Source organism: Anguilla rostrata, chromosome 4 (genome assembly GCF_018555375.3).
Source record: "Anguilla rostrata isolate EN2019 chromosome 4, ASM1855537v3, whole genome shotgun sequence".
NCBI classification, from domain to species: domain Eukaryota; kingdom Metazoa; phylum Chordata; class Actinopteri; order Anguilliformes; family Anguillidae; genus Anguilla; species Anguilla rostrata.
In genome coordinates, this window is record NC_057936.1 from 15046397 (window position 1) to 15061512 (window position 15116).

At 40.7% G+C, this 15116-nt stretch overlaps 1 protein-coding gene across 1 annotated transcript; it reads left to right on the forward strand.

The window, feature by feature from the left end:
- The first annotated feature begins 352 nt into the window (after positions 1-352).
- On the forward strand, positions 353-13539 carry dipk1c (divergent protein kinase domain 1C). Its single transcript, XM_064330893.1, has 4 exons — positions 353-934; positions 9484-10227; positions 11205-11369; positions 12945-13539. The coding sequence occupies exons 1-4, from the start codon at positions 746-748 to the stop codon at positions 13200-13202; spliced, it is 1356 nt and encodes a 451-aa protein (XP_064186963.1). The 5' UTR covers positions 353-745; the 3' UTR covers positions 13203-13539.
- Positions 13540-15116: the final 1577 nt, after the last annotated feature.

Genomic DNA, 15116 nt, shown 5'->3' on the forward strand with positions numbered 1-15116 from the left:
GGCCCAGTTACAGAACAGTCTTCTTACCATTATTTCCCTCACTGAAGACACCTAAATAGAGAAAATGTTAAGGAGAGTTCAGTGAACATTGGCAAGCACACAGGGCTGAGAGTGTGCCAGGGAAAGCCAAAGTAAAGTACCCGATGCCTTGGAAACAAAAAGGGGCTGTCCATGCAACCCAAAAGAGGGGGAGGGAGGCTGACCAGCATGGTGGAGTGTGTGTGTGTGTGTGTGTGTGTGTGTGTGTATGTGTGTGAAAGAATGAGAGAAAGAGAGGGAGGGGAGAGACAGCAGGGGGAGAGACTACTTTTTAAAACATGCGTTTCTCCAGCTCACTGGCTGAGTACTCAGAGAGTGGCTGAAGCACGCCCAGGGAACCGCATCCATTCAGCAGAAGGGGAAGGAGCACAGGGAGAGAGGAGGAGTTGAAGGGGTGGGAGTGGACGCCACTGTGTGTGTGTGTGCCTGCGTGTGTGTGTGAGTGTGTGCGTGCGTGTGTGTGTGTGTGCGTGTGTGTGCAGGCAAGTGCGAGCAGGCATGAGAAGCAGGCAGGGAGAGAGAAGAGAGAGCCAGCTCTATGAGCAGAAAGCCACTGCACCTCAACTCCGGGAGGCTGGATGGCAACTTCTCATAAAGATGCCAGCAGTGGCTGCGGAGAGGCCGGTGCCGTCTCGCTCCTGAGAAGCCAGGGCAGCTGCCGGGGCAGGGGTGGGAGCACAGCCAGGGTGGGTCATCCCAGAGGGCAATGTGGCCACCCAGACGGGGCTGCATCCTCAGGCGACTGGGTCTGAGGGTCTTCCGGAGGACCACACTCCTCTTTGCCCTCTTCTGGTTCGGGTTCTGGGTGTTTCTCAATGGCCTGGTCTTTGTACACAGGACCATTTTCTCCGATTTCTGCACCGACGACAAGAGCAAGCAGGTCCTTCAGAGAGTGGTAGGGGCTTTCAATTATTTTTTATTATGCTTCTTAAAAACCAAATATGTGTGTGTCTGTGTGTGTGTCTGTGTGTTTGTGTGTACTGTCTGTACATGCACATATACATGTGCACTCCTCTCTACACATGAATTTCCTTAGAATATTCATGCACAGAAACATTTAAAAACACTCACACAACCTCATGCAGTCTTTCTGTTTCTCACAAAAATCATGTTCAGGTTGTCAAAAACAGTTTCAAGTGAGAACACTGAGGTCAAATTCACACACTATTCTTTCCGACATTGCTTGATAAAATTTTACTACAGATGGCTTTCAGGAAACCGTAACAATTGAGGGCAAGAAGGAATCTATTTAATTTGTACAAAAACTTAATGCACTGTTCCTTTTAAATGATCAATGAAAACAGAGGTGGTAGAAACAGACTATTGCCTCTGTATTTCCTCTTTGCACGTGTGAGATTTATGTCTTTAATCAAGTTGCTTCAAAAACCAGGAGAAACAAGGCGCTCCTGTGATGTTTACTAAGGGGACTTGTTTTTATTGTCTGCTACAGTCTTCTAATTATGCATGCATTAGGTTTAACAACAGCATCTTTATGTGCCTGTCAAGCAGGTTAATGGACAGTAAATTTAGTTGTGAAAAAGGTGCACTGAAACCTGAAATAATGCAATCAACAGAGTGTTCAGATGGACATCCTGTGGATTAGCTATAGGTTGGTGTCCAGAGAGAAATTCATGGTGAAATGATATTGGAATTTCACCTTTTTTTCCTTGTTAGGAATTTTACCTTATAGCACACAATATTAAAATGATTGATTGATGCCTCAGCTGAATGCATAATGACAAGTGTGTTTTTTTTTTATTGTGCACTGACAGTTTTAACATCTGTTCTTACATTAGCACGAAATAGCAGAAACAAGCTAATGACTCTGTTGTGCACCACAGCTTATAAGCGCAAGACTCCCTGCTATATGAAATCCCAAACATGGCAACAGAATTTTAAGAGGGGAAAACAAAAATGTCTTTCCACTAAAAGCCACAAAAATCTGAAAATGACAAAGAAAGCAAAGAAGAGAAAGAGAAGGGTTGTAGCGTAATGCCTAACACTAGTCACTTACACTGCAATCCGCTAGGAAATGTGGTAAAGTTCCACCTCGAAGACCATGGGTGAAAAGATTAGGCTAATGACAAAAGCAAGAGCTTAAGCTAGAAACTGCAAGCAGAATATTATGATGTCATCAGAAAATAGGTGGAGGGAACTAATTCAGGAGCCAGGAACACGCAGTAATTAAAAAAGATTCAAAGCTTGCACAACCTAGCCCTTGGGGTTTACATTTCTGTAATGCAGGTGCAAAATGATTGGGGGGAAAAAAAAGTGAAGAAAAAAATTAGGAGTGACCAGCTGAACTGAGCCAGCAGTAATCAGCAAACAAAACAGAGAATTAATGTTCTTATTACTTGTTATATGAATCACTCAAATGGGCATTCGCACATGTGTTAACTGATCTCAAACTATTTCCACCAGCTGGCCACTGCATTCAGAGTGTGATCATACTGTAATATGTTCTGATGACAAATTTGCATGGAAAAGACAAATGGGTCAAATTGCAAACCGAGACTCGGGCTTCTGTGACTCCTTTTGGCTCAATGCCTAGAGCAACAGAGCTGCAGTTGAGCTGGCCTTCCCACACATAACCTCAACGCTGTCAAGCTCAAACCACTGTCAAATCTCCTCAGTGTCGGTCAACCAGCCAGGAATTTACTGCATGGGAATGTTGTAATTTCTACCGTGGCGAGACGTAACTAAATCTGGGGTTGTTTTTCTTTCATAATCTGTGCACCTATTCCAGGATATAAACTGGTGGTGTGACGCTGACCGTGGTAAAAGTATGTTTTCGCGAAACTAACACAATATAAATGCTGGCTTCATGTGTGTTATTGTTGGTCTTGTAGGCAAATGTGGGTGCAGTAACCAGTAACAGTGAAATGATACCACAGCTTCAAATGACCTATGAAGGCTGCATTTGGCTTCATTTTTAATTTTGAGTAGTAAATTAGGGCTAGATTTGTCATCACAAATGTCAAGGAATCACTTTATATGTTACTGTTTTTCTATATACATTGCTTACTGTATATATTACTTCGTGCAGTAATGTTTTTTTTCCTGTCTGCTCGGCATGCATGCCTATTCGGAGTGATTCCCATTGCCCATATTTTCTCACCTGAAAGACATTTAGCCAGCTGTGACTGCACTCAGGCAAGATTAAGTGGCTTTCCCAGGTGTACAAACTTTCCTGGTACAATATAGATTGTATGAAAGAATAACAAAATTAGCCACTTTCCGAAAATGAGAGTGGTGGAGTTGTCAAATGTATCAGTTCCTCTTCATATGAATCCTTAATATGTGGAGATATATGGCAGACTCCTGTGCATTGAGTTTTAATTTCATAATTCTATTTACAATGGTTCTATGTACTGTACATTGCTTATCAATGTTGGATTCATTTTAAAGAAGTGTTTTTCACCTTAATATATGTTTCTGAAATCCCTTTTGATTCCCATGCATTGTGCCAAAAGACAAATCCAAACAACAGCTGGTAAAAATGAGAGACATAGAGAGAGAGAGAGAGAGAGAGAGAGAGAGAGAGAGAGAGCAAACAGCTGCACTCTGTCATAGCTGGATGAAGAAAAAGTAATGTGATTCAGTTTGGTTCCATTCACATTTCCATGGTTTCTTGAGTTTTAAGTAAGCATATCTTCAGATAACAGGAACTTGCTTGGGGAAATGGAAATACCTTTTTCTACTGTTCATCTGCCAAGATACACTTTCAAATCTGTGGTCCCAGTAATGCAGTGAAGTATACATCAAGTAGCCTTGGATTGAATCTCTGATGATATCAATTTTAACACCATATCACACCACAGATTAGCCAAAAAACAATGTAATGGATTTGTAAATGCTGAGTGTTAGAATGTAAATTAATTAACTAATTTAATTAAATTCAAAATTAAGCAGTTGCCTCAGAAGCTAGGTTTCCAATGTTTTGGGTTGACTTTATAATTACAGTAGAGCGTTGCATGTCACACACCTGTTTTTCTCACATTATCAGATTTTTCTTTTCCGACCCATACATACTATTTATTGTATTATTTACTTCCGTTTAAGTGTTTTCTTTTCATGCTGTAACCGCCAGTTCGCCCCTTTTGTGATGTGCAACAAAAAGCTCTCAGAGTTCTTCACAACCTGAGCCTGTTTTTAACCCACACACAAAGACGAGCCTCGGGCAATCTCCTTTACAAAGACAGACACGGGAGCCAGGGAGTGGGTGAGGACACCGGCTCAGTATATTACCTTCATTAGACTGTAATCCGGTGAAACTGGGAGCAAGCCACCCTTGTAGTTGAGCAGTGCACACATGTCGCTTCAAAGTATATTTATAGCCTATTTGGAGTTCTGCTCGGGGTACAATCAATGTCCTAATTTTTAAATGACGGAGCTAAGGGGCAGCCTGTCCCTGTTTTAATGATCACGCCATCTGTTGTGCGCACACCCAGCGTTGTTCTCTCAGGTCTCAGCTACCGTTCTCTACCCCTGAGTTATGGATGGCACAGAGCTTTTTTCCTGGCACGTTAATGTATGACTGCTGTAGGGCTACTGTATTTTTCATTTATATACCACGGACAGTAAAAACAGTACATGGATTGAAGCCATTCTAGACGGATTCAATAGGCTATTTTTCCTTTGACTGTAATACCTCATTATTCGTTCTTTTGTTATTCGCAATGTAGGAATTGCCATTCCCAAAAGTGGAGTTCTGAATAGATGTTATTAACCTGGGTGTTATTATATTTCAGTTGTAATTTGAATGCATTATGTTTCGAGGTGAAGTGCAGCCACACAGGCAGAAATAGTCTGTTTATACTGGAATTCCTCTCTGTATTTGCGACAGGTCTGCTGAATGCAGTAATGGTGGGTGAGGCTGCCAAACCACAGGGAGTCTGTGGAAATCATTTAGTGAAAAAATACAGTCCTTCCCCCGTCAGAATCTGTTAGTTGTCAGGACATTGACCCAACCTAACTCTGTGTGCTGGCATGTTAATATTTATGACTTGGCAAAGAATAGTTCATCAATCTCCTCAGATACTTGAAGTGACCAGGGGTGTGCAAATTCAAATGCCTGTAGAGTATTTGATCTACATGACATCATTTCTTAGTTAGACTCCATCGTTCATGAAGTTAGTCACGGGGAAAAGGATCTTGTCAAACTCTGAGCCAGTGATTCTTTAATCTGTCACAAACCTGTCTAAACCTGGAAAGAAATCCTTTTTCAAAATACAATCTCAAGAGTATCAAGTTAGGAATGAGACCCTGCAATAGCCTGACAGATGTTTTATTGTCTAGAGCACATACATGCATTTCTGACTGGAGTCATTTCTTAAATGTTTGAATCAACCCTATAACATTATAATAATCAAATTATGAAGTATAAAGGCTAATTAAACGTCCTTCCCTGAAACAATTGTAATGTCCAAAGAAATGCATGCACACCAGCCTAGTAGCTAAATGCATGCACACCAGCCCAATAGTCAAAAGAGTGTTAAAACTTAAACAAAGTGAGATTCGCACACTTAGTATAGTGCTCCAAAAAGATGATAAAGCTTTAATGCAGCACAGTTAACATCATGTCAGCCAGCAAGCCTTCATCAGAACAGTGTCTGAGCCGAAATGTTAACTGTGCTGCATTAAAGCTTTATTGTTTTTCGGAGCACGATAGCAAGTGTGCAAGTCTCACTTTCTTCAAACTTCCCTGAAACAACCAATCAGTGGTAATGAACTTAACAGGCTATGCGGTTATTCTCTGACCTGCAGTGTGATGCATGAAAGGCCACGGTGAAGTAAACTTCTGTGTTATACTGTAGGAAACAGAGCGAGTGGTAAAGCAAACTGCTTGTAATGGAGGACAAGCAAACAGGCAGGATCTTCCGCTACACAGCTCCACGAAGACATTTTCAGAAAAAATAAATATGCTGGGGTTTAGCTCAAGAAGCTTTGAGAAGGTACAAAGAGCATGTTTTTCCCAGCATGAGAATTATAGGGAATCAAAGGGAGACTGGGGAAAAATAATTTCAGCACAATTTTGCATATGCAAAAAAAGTGTGGTAGAAGGGGAACAAATTATTAACTCTGTCACTTTTACTGAAAACTGTAATGCAAATTGTTTAATGTTAATAAATCAACAAAGGGGAGACTATCCCAAGCACTGCTAGATTACGTTTCTCAAATGTTCCATTAAATATATTGCTCATAAAATGAATATACCATAGATGAACATATACCATTGTTAAAGAAAAGCTTCAGCAAGATAAGCCGCTGTCTGTACTGTATGAGTACACATTGGTAGTGTTTCAGTGTCCCAGCCCTTCATAACTTGTCTCTTTGGAAAGTTGTTTCTCATCAAGATTATATTTGGGTCTCTTTCCCCACTACAATTTACAGTATAAATGGATAGTATCATTCGGGGATTTTCTGACTCGACTCTAAGATACGGCCTTGAACCATGATAAAGCGGGCTACTCACAATTCTTTTTTGTCATCTTAGGGATGAATGCATTTAATTGTAATTTTTTCCACTCAAAATGCCACTTCACAGTTGCATTCCATACAATTAAAGAGCATTTCTGAAGCAGTCCTCTATTGCAGAAACTTCAACTGGTATTTGGAGATTGAAAATAATCCCTGGATTGTTCATTTTTTTTCCAAGTAGAAGAATAGTAATCCATATTTGCATGTCTATATATGTTTTTATGCTAATAGTCACACAGTTGTCAGACACAAAGGGTCTATTCTTAGTTTTGCATTTCAACACTCACTCATTTTATCCAGAACTGTGTGAGAAATTTAAGACCCTGGACCACCATTTCAGGACATTCTTTGCATGCCAACACTGACCAGCTCTTGAGCAGCCCTTTATTTTTTCAATTAGTAGCAGTCACAAGCTTTCTTCTGTTGAACTCCAAATGCTGGATGTGTAAGAAAAAATCTCACAACAAAGAAAAAAACAGTATCTTTTATAAGAATAAGAGTGCCCAGGGTGTAATTTTTTTTAAAAGTCTCCAAATATGAAGTCCTTCTTTATATATTACTCATATGAGCAACACATACAGATATTATATTTTTCTCTGAGAAGATGAAGGGCGAGCTGAAAATATATTTCAGGTTCAATTATTAATCAAAACTGAAATGCACCTCTGTGCAAGTTAGTCTAAACTACAATTGCCCTCGAGATCAGAAACCCATACATAATGTGCTTTGCTTGATTTTGGCAAATGTCAACTGAAATTTCATAATTATATTGAGTGTGAAGAGGTATTTTTGTTCGCTGTATGCTGAATATATATGAGCTGAAAGAATATGGAATGTGTCTCTTTCTGATTCGATGCCTGGCCCTGTCCAACAAAGACCTCTTTTGATTCCGACTGACCGCAAGTAAATTACTGCATCTGATAAGAAAGACTAACTTTGTCTTCCATGTGGCCTTTTGGGAAATTACTTACAACAAGCACAAAACCAAATGATTTTTAAATGTCAGCTCGCAAATTCTTTACAGCGGTGCCACTGCTATGTTGCTTTTCAGGTCATCCCTAAGTTCATACAATTCCTGTAATACTCCAAACATTGAAATGTTTCACATGAACCAACCACGAAAGTAATTTGTTCAGATATGGCACTAATGATTTACCATAAAAATCTGAAAAAAACAATGCCAGCAATGAATGTAGGCTATTAAAATTATTTTAACTTTATAGCCTCTTTCTGGAAGAGGTATCATTCCTACCCTGAATGGTAGACAAACGATGTTCCAATGTCTTATATTAGGTAACTGGTCTCATTCATTAGGTAAAATACACTATATGGATATCATAATAGTTGTTTACTTGGAAAATACAATTAAAATGCCATTGTGGATAGAAAAAAAGTATTCAAAGTTCACATGAAGGCGAAACAGAAGCGAGAGACAGCTGTCAAATATAGTGCCTAGGAAAACCACAGCTGATGTCTAGAATTTGACAGAAGAGCATATAGTCATGGATTATCCCGTATGTCACAGGGCTAATTTCCTTTTGAAAGAAATCAGTCAACAATCTGACACAAAATAGAGTTATTTATAAGAAAAATTTCTTTGAAAAATTTACTATTGTGTTCTTGTAGATAATATAGACCTATGCGGGAGTATTGGCAAACAGGAATACTGGAGTAAGTTAACGGTGGAGTACTGTCTTTTAATTTGTAAATTAAGTGCACTTCTTTCTGCAAAGTGATTTGTAAAGCATTTTAAGTTAAAGTAGTCTGTTACTCATAGCAGCAGTCATCATTCAGAAATATTTTACCATAGAATACCAGAAGCGACCGATCATAATAGAGCATTCAACAAAGCCGTGTAATAACTTGAATTATTGTGGTTTTAGTTCTAGAATAAACACTCCTCTGTCTGTGCTTATGTAACCTAACCTGTGGAAGGAGTAGAAAAGAATGGGAGCAAAATGAAAGATCTCTGCTAATAAAACATCATGATGGATCATGCCAAGGAAAACATACATTTTGTTAACGTGCTAATGCTACATAGTTAAAGCCATTAGCCATCCTTCTGGACTCATGAAGACAGCTGTTTACATTGGAATGTGGCTGAAAATGATTTTAATGTAATCCTCCTCAAACACAAATCATTTCTAGCTCCCACTCCCTCCCTCCCTCCCTTACTATCTACCTCCCCTTAGGATCTTCACTGAAGGGTGTTAACATAACATATAAAAGAAGTCTAAGTTAGTCACTGGGGCCAGAAAAAAATTATTAGTGATTGCTGCGAAGGTTTAAACCCAAGAGTCTTAATATTATAGGCCAAGAGTATTTTGAAAATCAAAATGCTTCCAGTTTCCATGAAAAGATCCATTATCAAGATTACTGAAGTTACTGGGAGGGCTGCAATTTTGAAATGTTGTTCGATAGGATGTGAGAAAGAACCGATTAAAGAGACAAACTCATACCCAAGGGCAATTTGAGATCTTAAAGAAATTCTGGAATTGATGGGATCATCAAAGATGCTGATGAGATCATCTCATAACTATTGTTTTATGCCAGACTAGCCTCTTCTGAAGCAACAGCTGCAAAAATGTAAATGGTAAATAACTGCCAAACTGCTTCTCTATGACACTTTCCTTACCAGGTTTTGTGATCAAGTGAACGCAAACTGAGCCCTGTAGATTGTGGCTCCAACACAAGAAAGCAAATTTCTTTATTTGGGAATAAAGAAAAATGTCAACCCTGAAAGCATAAAATACTGACCCTGTGGTTTGAGTAAATTAAAAACCATGGTTTTTGAAAAGTAGTATGTAGTTTTTGGCAGTACCTGTATGAAAACGCAAAACATTTGCTCAAAATTGATAGCATATGCATTTTAAATAGCATCAGGTCGTAATGTAATATGATACAAGTAATAATACAATCCAAGGCTGACGTGCTGCTGGCCTGTGTTCACTGTCTCCCTTCCAGTGCGAGGAGTACAAACAGGGCGTCCTGACAGGAGACCTCTGTGAGGACCTGTGTGTGACCAGGCAGCTTGAGTACAAGCGCTGCTTGTACTTTGAGAACGGCAAGAAGGTGATTGAGGCCAAGTGGCGCGGCGTGCCCGTTGTGCTGAAGTCGAAGCTGGAGAACTTCTCCTCCTATGAGAGCTTCAGCCTGCTGGAGTACCAGGACGCCCCCGACCTCTCGCCCATGGACATCGTGTTCTACGCCATGCTGGAGATCAAGAGCTCCCTGGGGCTGGAGGTGCGGAACACCACGGTGCCCCAGCTGTGGAGCCAGCGCCTGCGGGAGCGCGGCCGGCCTTACTCCCGCGCCGAGCTGGCCTCCCTCTGGTCGCTGCTCCAGCAGGAGGAGTACGCCTTCTTCAAAATCCTGCAGGACCTCAGTCGGCATGTAGTGAAGGTGCTGGGGTCCTGCGGGCACTTCTACGCTGTGGAGTACCTCATCGCCGGCCACGCCTGGAACCAGAACCTCTTCTCCCTGGAGGAGATTTCAGGCCTGTCTGGGTCAGCAGGGGATGGAACCTCCTCCTCCTCCTTCTCCAGCTCCTTCTCTTCAGGTCATGGGTTTTGGATGGAGAGGGACATGGTGCACCAGATTGCCCTCAGTTTCCTTGAAATGGTGCGGCATTTCGAGAATGACTTCTCTCACCGCCTCCACCTCTGCGACATCAAGCCAGAGAACTTTGCCATCAGGAAGGATCTCACGGTGAGGGCTGGGCCAAGTGATACTCTGCTTTCCACCCATTCACCACCATCAGTCATATGTATTAGCTTTCATTCTGTTCATTCACATACAGGGCCATCACAAGGATTACTCACATTGATAATTCAAAAGATGACTTAGATTTTTTATTGCCAAAGATAAAATTGCATAATACATCAGCTGAAAATATTATCAGTGCCATCAATGATATATTACAAATTATTATTATTTCCACACACAGCCACACCTATAGACATGTGATTGCTTTTCTTGTTCTGGCAATTTTGCATGCATATTCCGTGTAAATGAGCATGTAAAATACATTTTTTAAATTTACAGGTACAGGCACAGCATATGGTGCCATTATTCATAATTATGAATTATTTACTATAAAAGCTGACAAAGTCACAATTAGTCACAATTACAAAATGAATACCCAGAGGGCTCCATCAATACAAGCCCAAAACCCTGGCTCACAGCCTCATTGTGTGCCATGTAATTACAGTAAAATATGTTTGCATTCATAATTTATGACTCTTTTCTCTTTTCCTCCATGTTTGTTGACATCAGTGTGGTACTCTGTGGTAATGTCACGATAACATTTATTCTTTTATCTTGCATTCAGTTCATAGGGATAGATTCCCACCTGGTGTATCTGTGGGCTGTCATATAGAGGGATTTTGCTAAGGGCACATAGAAATAATGGCCTGATTTATATTCAAGTATTAATTAAATTTTTATAGCATCCAATTTAGAAACATGTTTGACAGATACTGTGTCATGCACTGGCTTATTTTTCATAATGCATGTCCCAGATGCTTGTAGCCCTTCATTATGTACTGAGCAAGTGCTCAACATTAGACGGGAAGCCTCCATGCTCTTTGGGTTTCTGTATTACTGTAAATTGCATTTACATTTGGCTATGGCTTGGCCTTACATGTTTTTTATATTCATCCCCTTTTGTCTTTGCTGTTGGGCAGGTAGTGGCCATTGATGTAGACATGGCTTTCTTTGAGCCCAAAATGCAGGACATTCTCGAGCAGAACTGCACCAGTGACGATGACTGCAACTTTTTTGACTGCATCTCGAAGTGCGATGTGCATAAAAACAAGTGCGGCTCAAAACGAATTAACAGCAACCTCCAGGTAGGCAATAAAGGCAGTGAAACAGTGTAATGAAAGTGTGTGTCTTAAAATTCAGATACATATAATCAGTCGTGCCGATTCTCTTGCTCAATTCTCTTATCATGTGCAGGTGTTTTTGAACCCCTTGTTGTTTGTTTTGATTATGATAATTATCGTCATTATAAAGTCAGCTGGGTCTACAAATATATTTTATCAAACACTTTCATCAAAGTCTGGCTTCAGTGACAAAGAACATAAAATAATGAAGCCCATGTGTGCATGCAGATGATGAGGGAAAAAAACAATATTTAAAGTGATTTATTAAACTGACACAAATTGTCATTATACTCAGCCTTATTGTACTTTTAAAATAACAATTAGACTTCAGTAAAGTTTCCTTTGTTTACAACAATGCTGATCTTCTGGTCAGTGTCAGAAGTGTTTGTGCTGATGCTTTTGAACATTACAATAAGACATTTCATAAGCAGAAGAGAAAATAGGAATGCGTGTCTGATGTAGAAACTGTTTTTCAAAGTTTAAACTGAATCAGATGGGTGTAATTTAATACACTCAAAGCATATACATTTTATCATTTCCTAACTTGCCATATAGCAATGTCCTAAGAGACACATCACTATTTGACAAGAATCTTGGGACCAATCACTTCAGTTATGCCACTACAATCTTGAATTTGATTGAGTATTCCTATAATTAAATTTGAAAGGTTTCATGCCAGTCATACACTTGATTAAGTATTAGCATAATTGAATTTGAAATGTTATGCAGCAGATAACTTTCAAACACTGATACTGGATTTATAGAGTGGAACTCTGCAATTTTCCAGTCTGTCCGCAGAAAGAGTGCCTAATCTACTTCTCAGGGCAACAGCGCACAAACTCTTCCCTTTGCTTCATTCTTTGCTATTTTCCAAAAGCCCAGGGGGCAAAGCTAATTGTGAGGCACATCTTGACAAGGCCCATTTATGCACCACAGGTATGTGGAATTGAAACACTCATCACAACTCTCAGCAAGCCCTGTTTATTTGTCTTCAACAAGGAGAATGGGAAACGGTGACTCAGACTCTCAGCAGTATATAATCAGTATGGCTGGTGGCAACAATAACAAATAATTTACATTGAAAGCACATGAATATTGCATGGCATAAGCTTCTTAAAGCAGGCAGAAAATACATTTAAAAAGGACAGACGAGTGACCTTGAATTGCATTGGAGTAACATTTATTAGACTTCAAGGAGCTGACATCGCAGATTTATTAGCAGCATAGTGCTTCAAAAGCAAGATATGCGATGGGGGAAAATGCAGTGTTTGGAAAGGGAGGCTTCAGTAACTCAGAAATCGATGGAGCTACTGTAGTGTGTGCTATGCACACTGACTTGCATGAGCCAGTCAAAAGTCTTTGCCCAGCTTTAGCAAAAAAAAGTAGCATTCCTCTCTGACAGCACATGCTAGCTCTACCCATTTTTAGTTCTTGTTGCACCATCCCCACAGAATGACATAAATCCCTCACTTTTCAGACAGGCATTGTAATACATTAGCTTTCCTCAGTTAGCTCATTCTTCTCCCCTCCATTCCCCAGGTGATCTGTGACAAGATTTTCAGACACTGGTTCTCGCCCACACTGCTGGGTGCCAGAGCCGGGTTCCCCCTGCAGGTGGCGCTGCAGCGGGCGGTGCAGGACTGTGCAGAGACAGCGGAGGGCGAGGAGGTGGGCCACAGCCGCACAATCCAGCATCGCCTGCTCACCCTCCTAAAACAGCTCCTCCGGGACGGCCTGAGACAGAGAGACGGGCAGGGGGACGCAGAGGGACATGCCCACACAGCACTAAACTTCTAACAGACTAACCAGCCTCCCTGTGATGGCAGGGCTGACATACATCTTGACATGTGCCTGCTAAGACAGAAGAAGGATGGGACATTTTGACATTACGGCATATTTCAATGCATCATTTGGAGTTTGGTTGAAGAAAACAGGGACAGTGATGGAGATATGCATTAATGCATTATAGAACTGCTGATAGATACTATATGGGTTCAATAACTGAATTTGTATTTTGGAAAATGGAGTAGTCGAGAAATGAGCATAAAAGAGTTATGTCATATTTTGTCCTGCCATTGATAACATGCTCACCACTACAAACCTTTGAGACAAATAAAATTTATTTTGGGAATCATCAGGGTTCCTGCCTATTGTGCTTCAGCCATATTATTGGACATCCAAAATGCACTCATTTAACCATTTCATAATGCTGACATTTAAGCCTCGGCCGTTAGCATGCCTTCAGTTGTATAGCTACCAATAACCGTAGATACTTGCAGTCGGATCACCTTTTCTTTGACACAGTGTCTCAAAGCCCTCCAGGGGGAATGGACAGGAAATTCAAAGATTAGCATCTGTGTTGCATTCTTCACAGCTGGGCTCCTCAAACCGAAGGGGTCATGTCGATCCTCTCTTCTCCCTCATTTCACAGGTTCAGGAAAGTGGGCGAAATTGAGATCCGGTTCCAACCGCCCTGTGGCTCATTTCCCAGACAAGGGAATGGCGGGGAGGTTGGGAGGAGGGGGCAGCAGGGGGGGTTTGGGAGGGGTAGAGACTAAGCAACAAGGGAAGACTAAACACATCACAAGGGCAATGTGACAAGGGACAGTGGACTCCTCACCTGCCGATGAACTTCGGCCTGTAACTTGTGATTTACGTCCTTTAGTCCCAGATTTCTTCACAGCTCTCGGAGATCCCGACTAGCAGTCTCTATGGTAATGATGGCTTCTGATCTGCCCCGAGGGGGATGAGGCTTGCTGGAGTGGGCGGTGGGTTCCTCTCACCAGGAGTGCATTTCGGTGTGCGCGGAGGTCATCAGCTAGGTCACTGTCATGCATGGAAGATGAGAGTACAAGCCGAACCTGGATTCAAAGTACTGTGGGCTTCACTGCCTACTTTATACCACCTCTTCTTGTAAATGGGAGATCAAGCAAGGAGCGGCCATCACATTTCTGCCTTCATCTTGCCATACAGTCCATTAAGAATAACCCAGAATACTGTTTCACTATTTAAATGTCATAATCAGCCAAAATTGCATTAGTTTGCATGAACTGCATAATTGCTTAAATAGGCCTGAATGACATACACTGTTCATCTAAAGGGAGCAACAGTGATCATATTTTATTATAGCTCCTTTGGATTGGGGCTAGCACAAATCACTAACTGAGTTCTGGATATTTCCGACATTAGGATATTAATACAGAAGAAAGTCAACAGAAGAAAAAATCTAACTTACTATTATATTGATATTACATACAATATAAAACATGGTATGGAACAGAATGAAAACAAAGAGGAGGAAATCTAAAAACAAACTGTATTGCGTTAAACATAGATTTTATTTCTTATGGAAGGAAACTGAAGCCAGCATGTTAGCACTGTTGTGCCACCGGTAAGTAACACTCAAAGGTTACCAGTGCACTACAAACCAACACATTTAATGTGAAATTATCATGTTTTTTTTTTTGTAGCATATTTATAACATACATGTCGTACAATAGTCATGCTAATTTCCTCCAGTGCAGGTGTGGGAAGAATAAAACTGTTTCTCTAAAAAGCAAACAGATTTAAGGTAAATAACCAAAGATGTAAATCATTGCAGTAGTGTGTTTACACTTAAGAAACACTGTCTGTTTTGGGGTAGAAGCACAAAGTAGCAATTATTCTGGACCCTTGGCCCGAAGGTTAAACGTTCAGAACATTTGTGGTGTA

What these genes read in the sequence shown, in the direction of transcription:
- dipk1c (XM_064330893.1), top strand. Translation starts at nt 746, where the DNA reads ATGTGGCCACCCAGACGGGGCTGCATCCTCAGGCGACTGGGTCTGAGG. An exon ending in CCATCAGGAAGGATCTCACG is followed by an intron (nt 10,228 to 11,204) that starts GTGAGGGCTGGG and finishes GCTGTTGGGCAG; the next exon opens with GTAGTGGCCATTGATGTAGA. An exon ending in GAATTAACAGCAACCTCCAG is followed by an intron (nt 11,370 to 12,944) that starts GTAGGCAATAAA and finishes TCCATTCCCCAG; the next exon opens with GTGATCTGTGACAAGATTTT.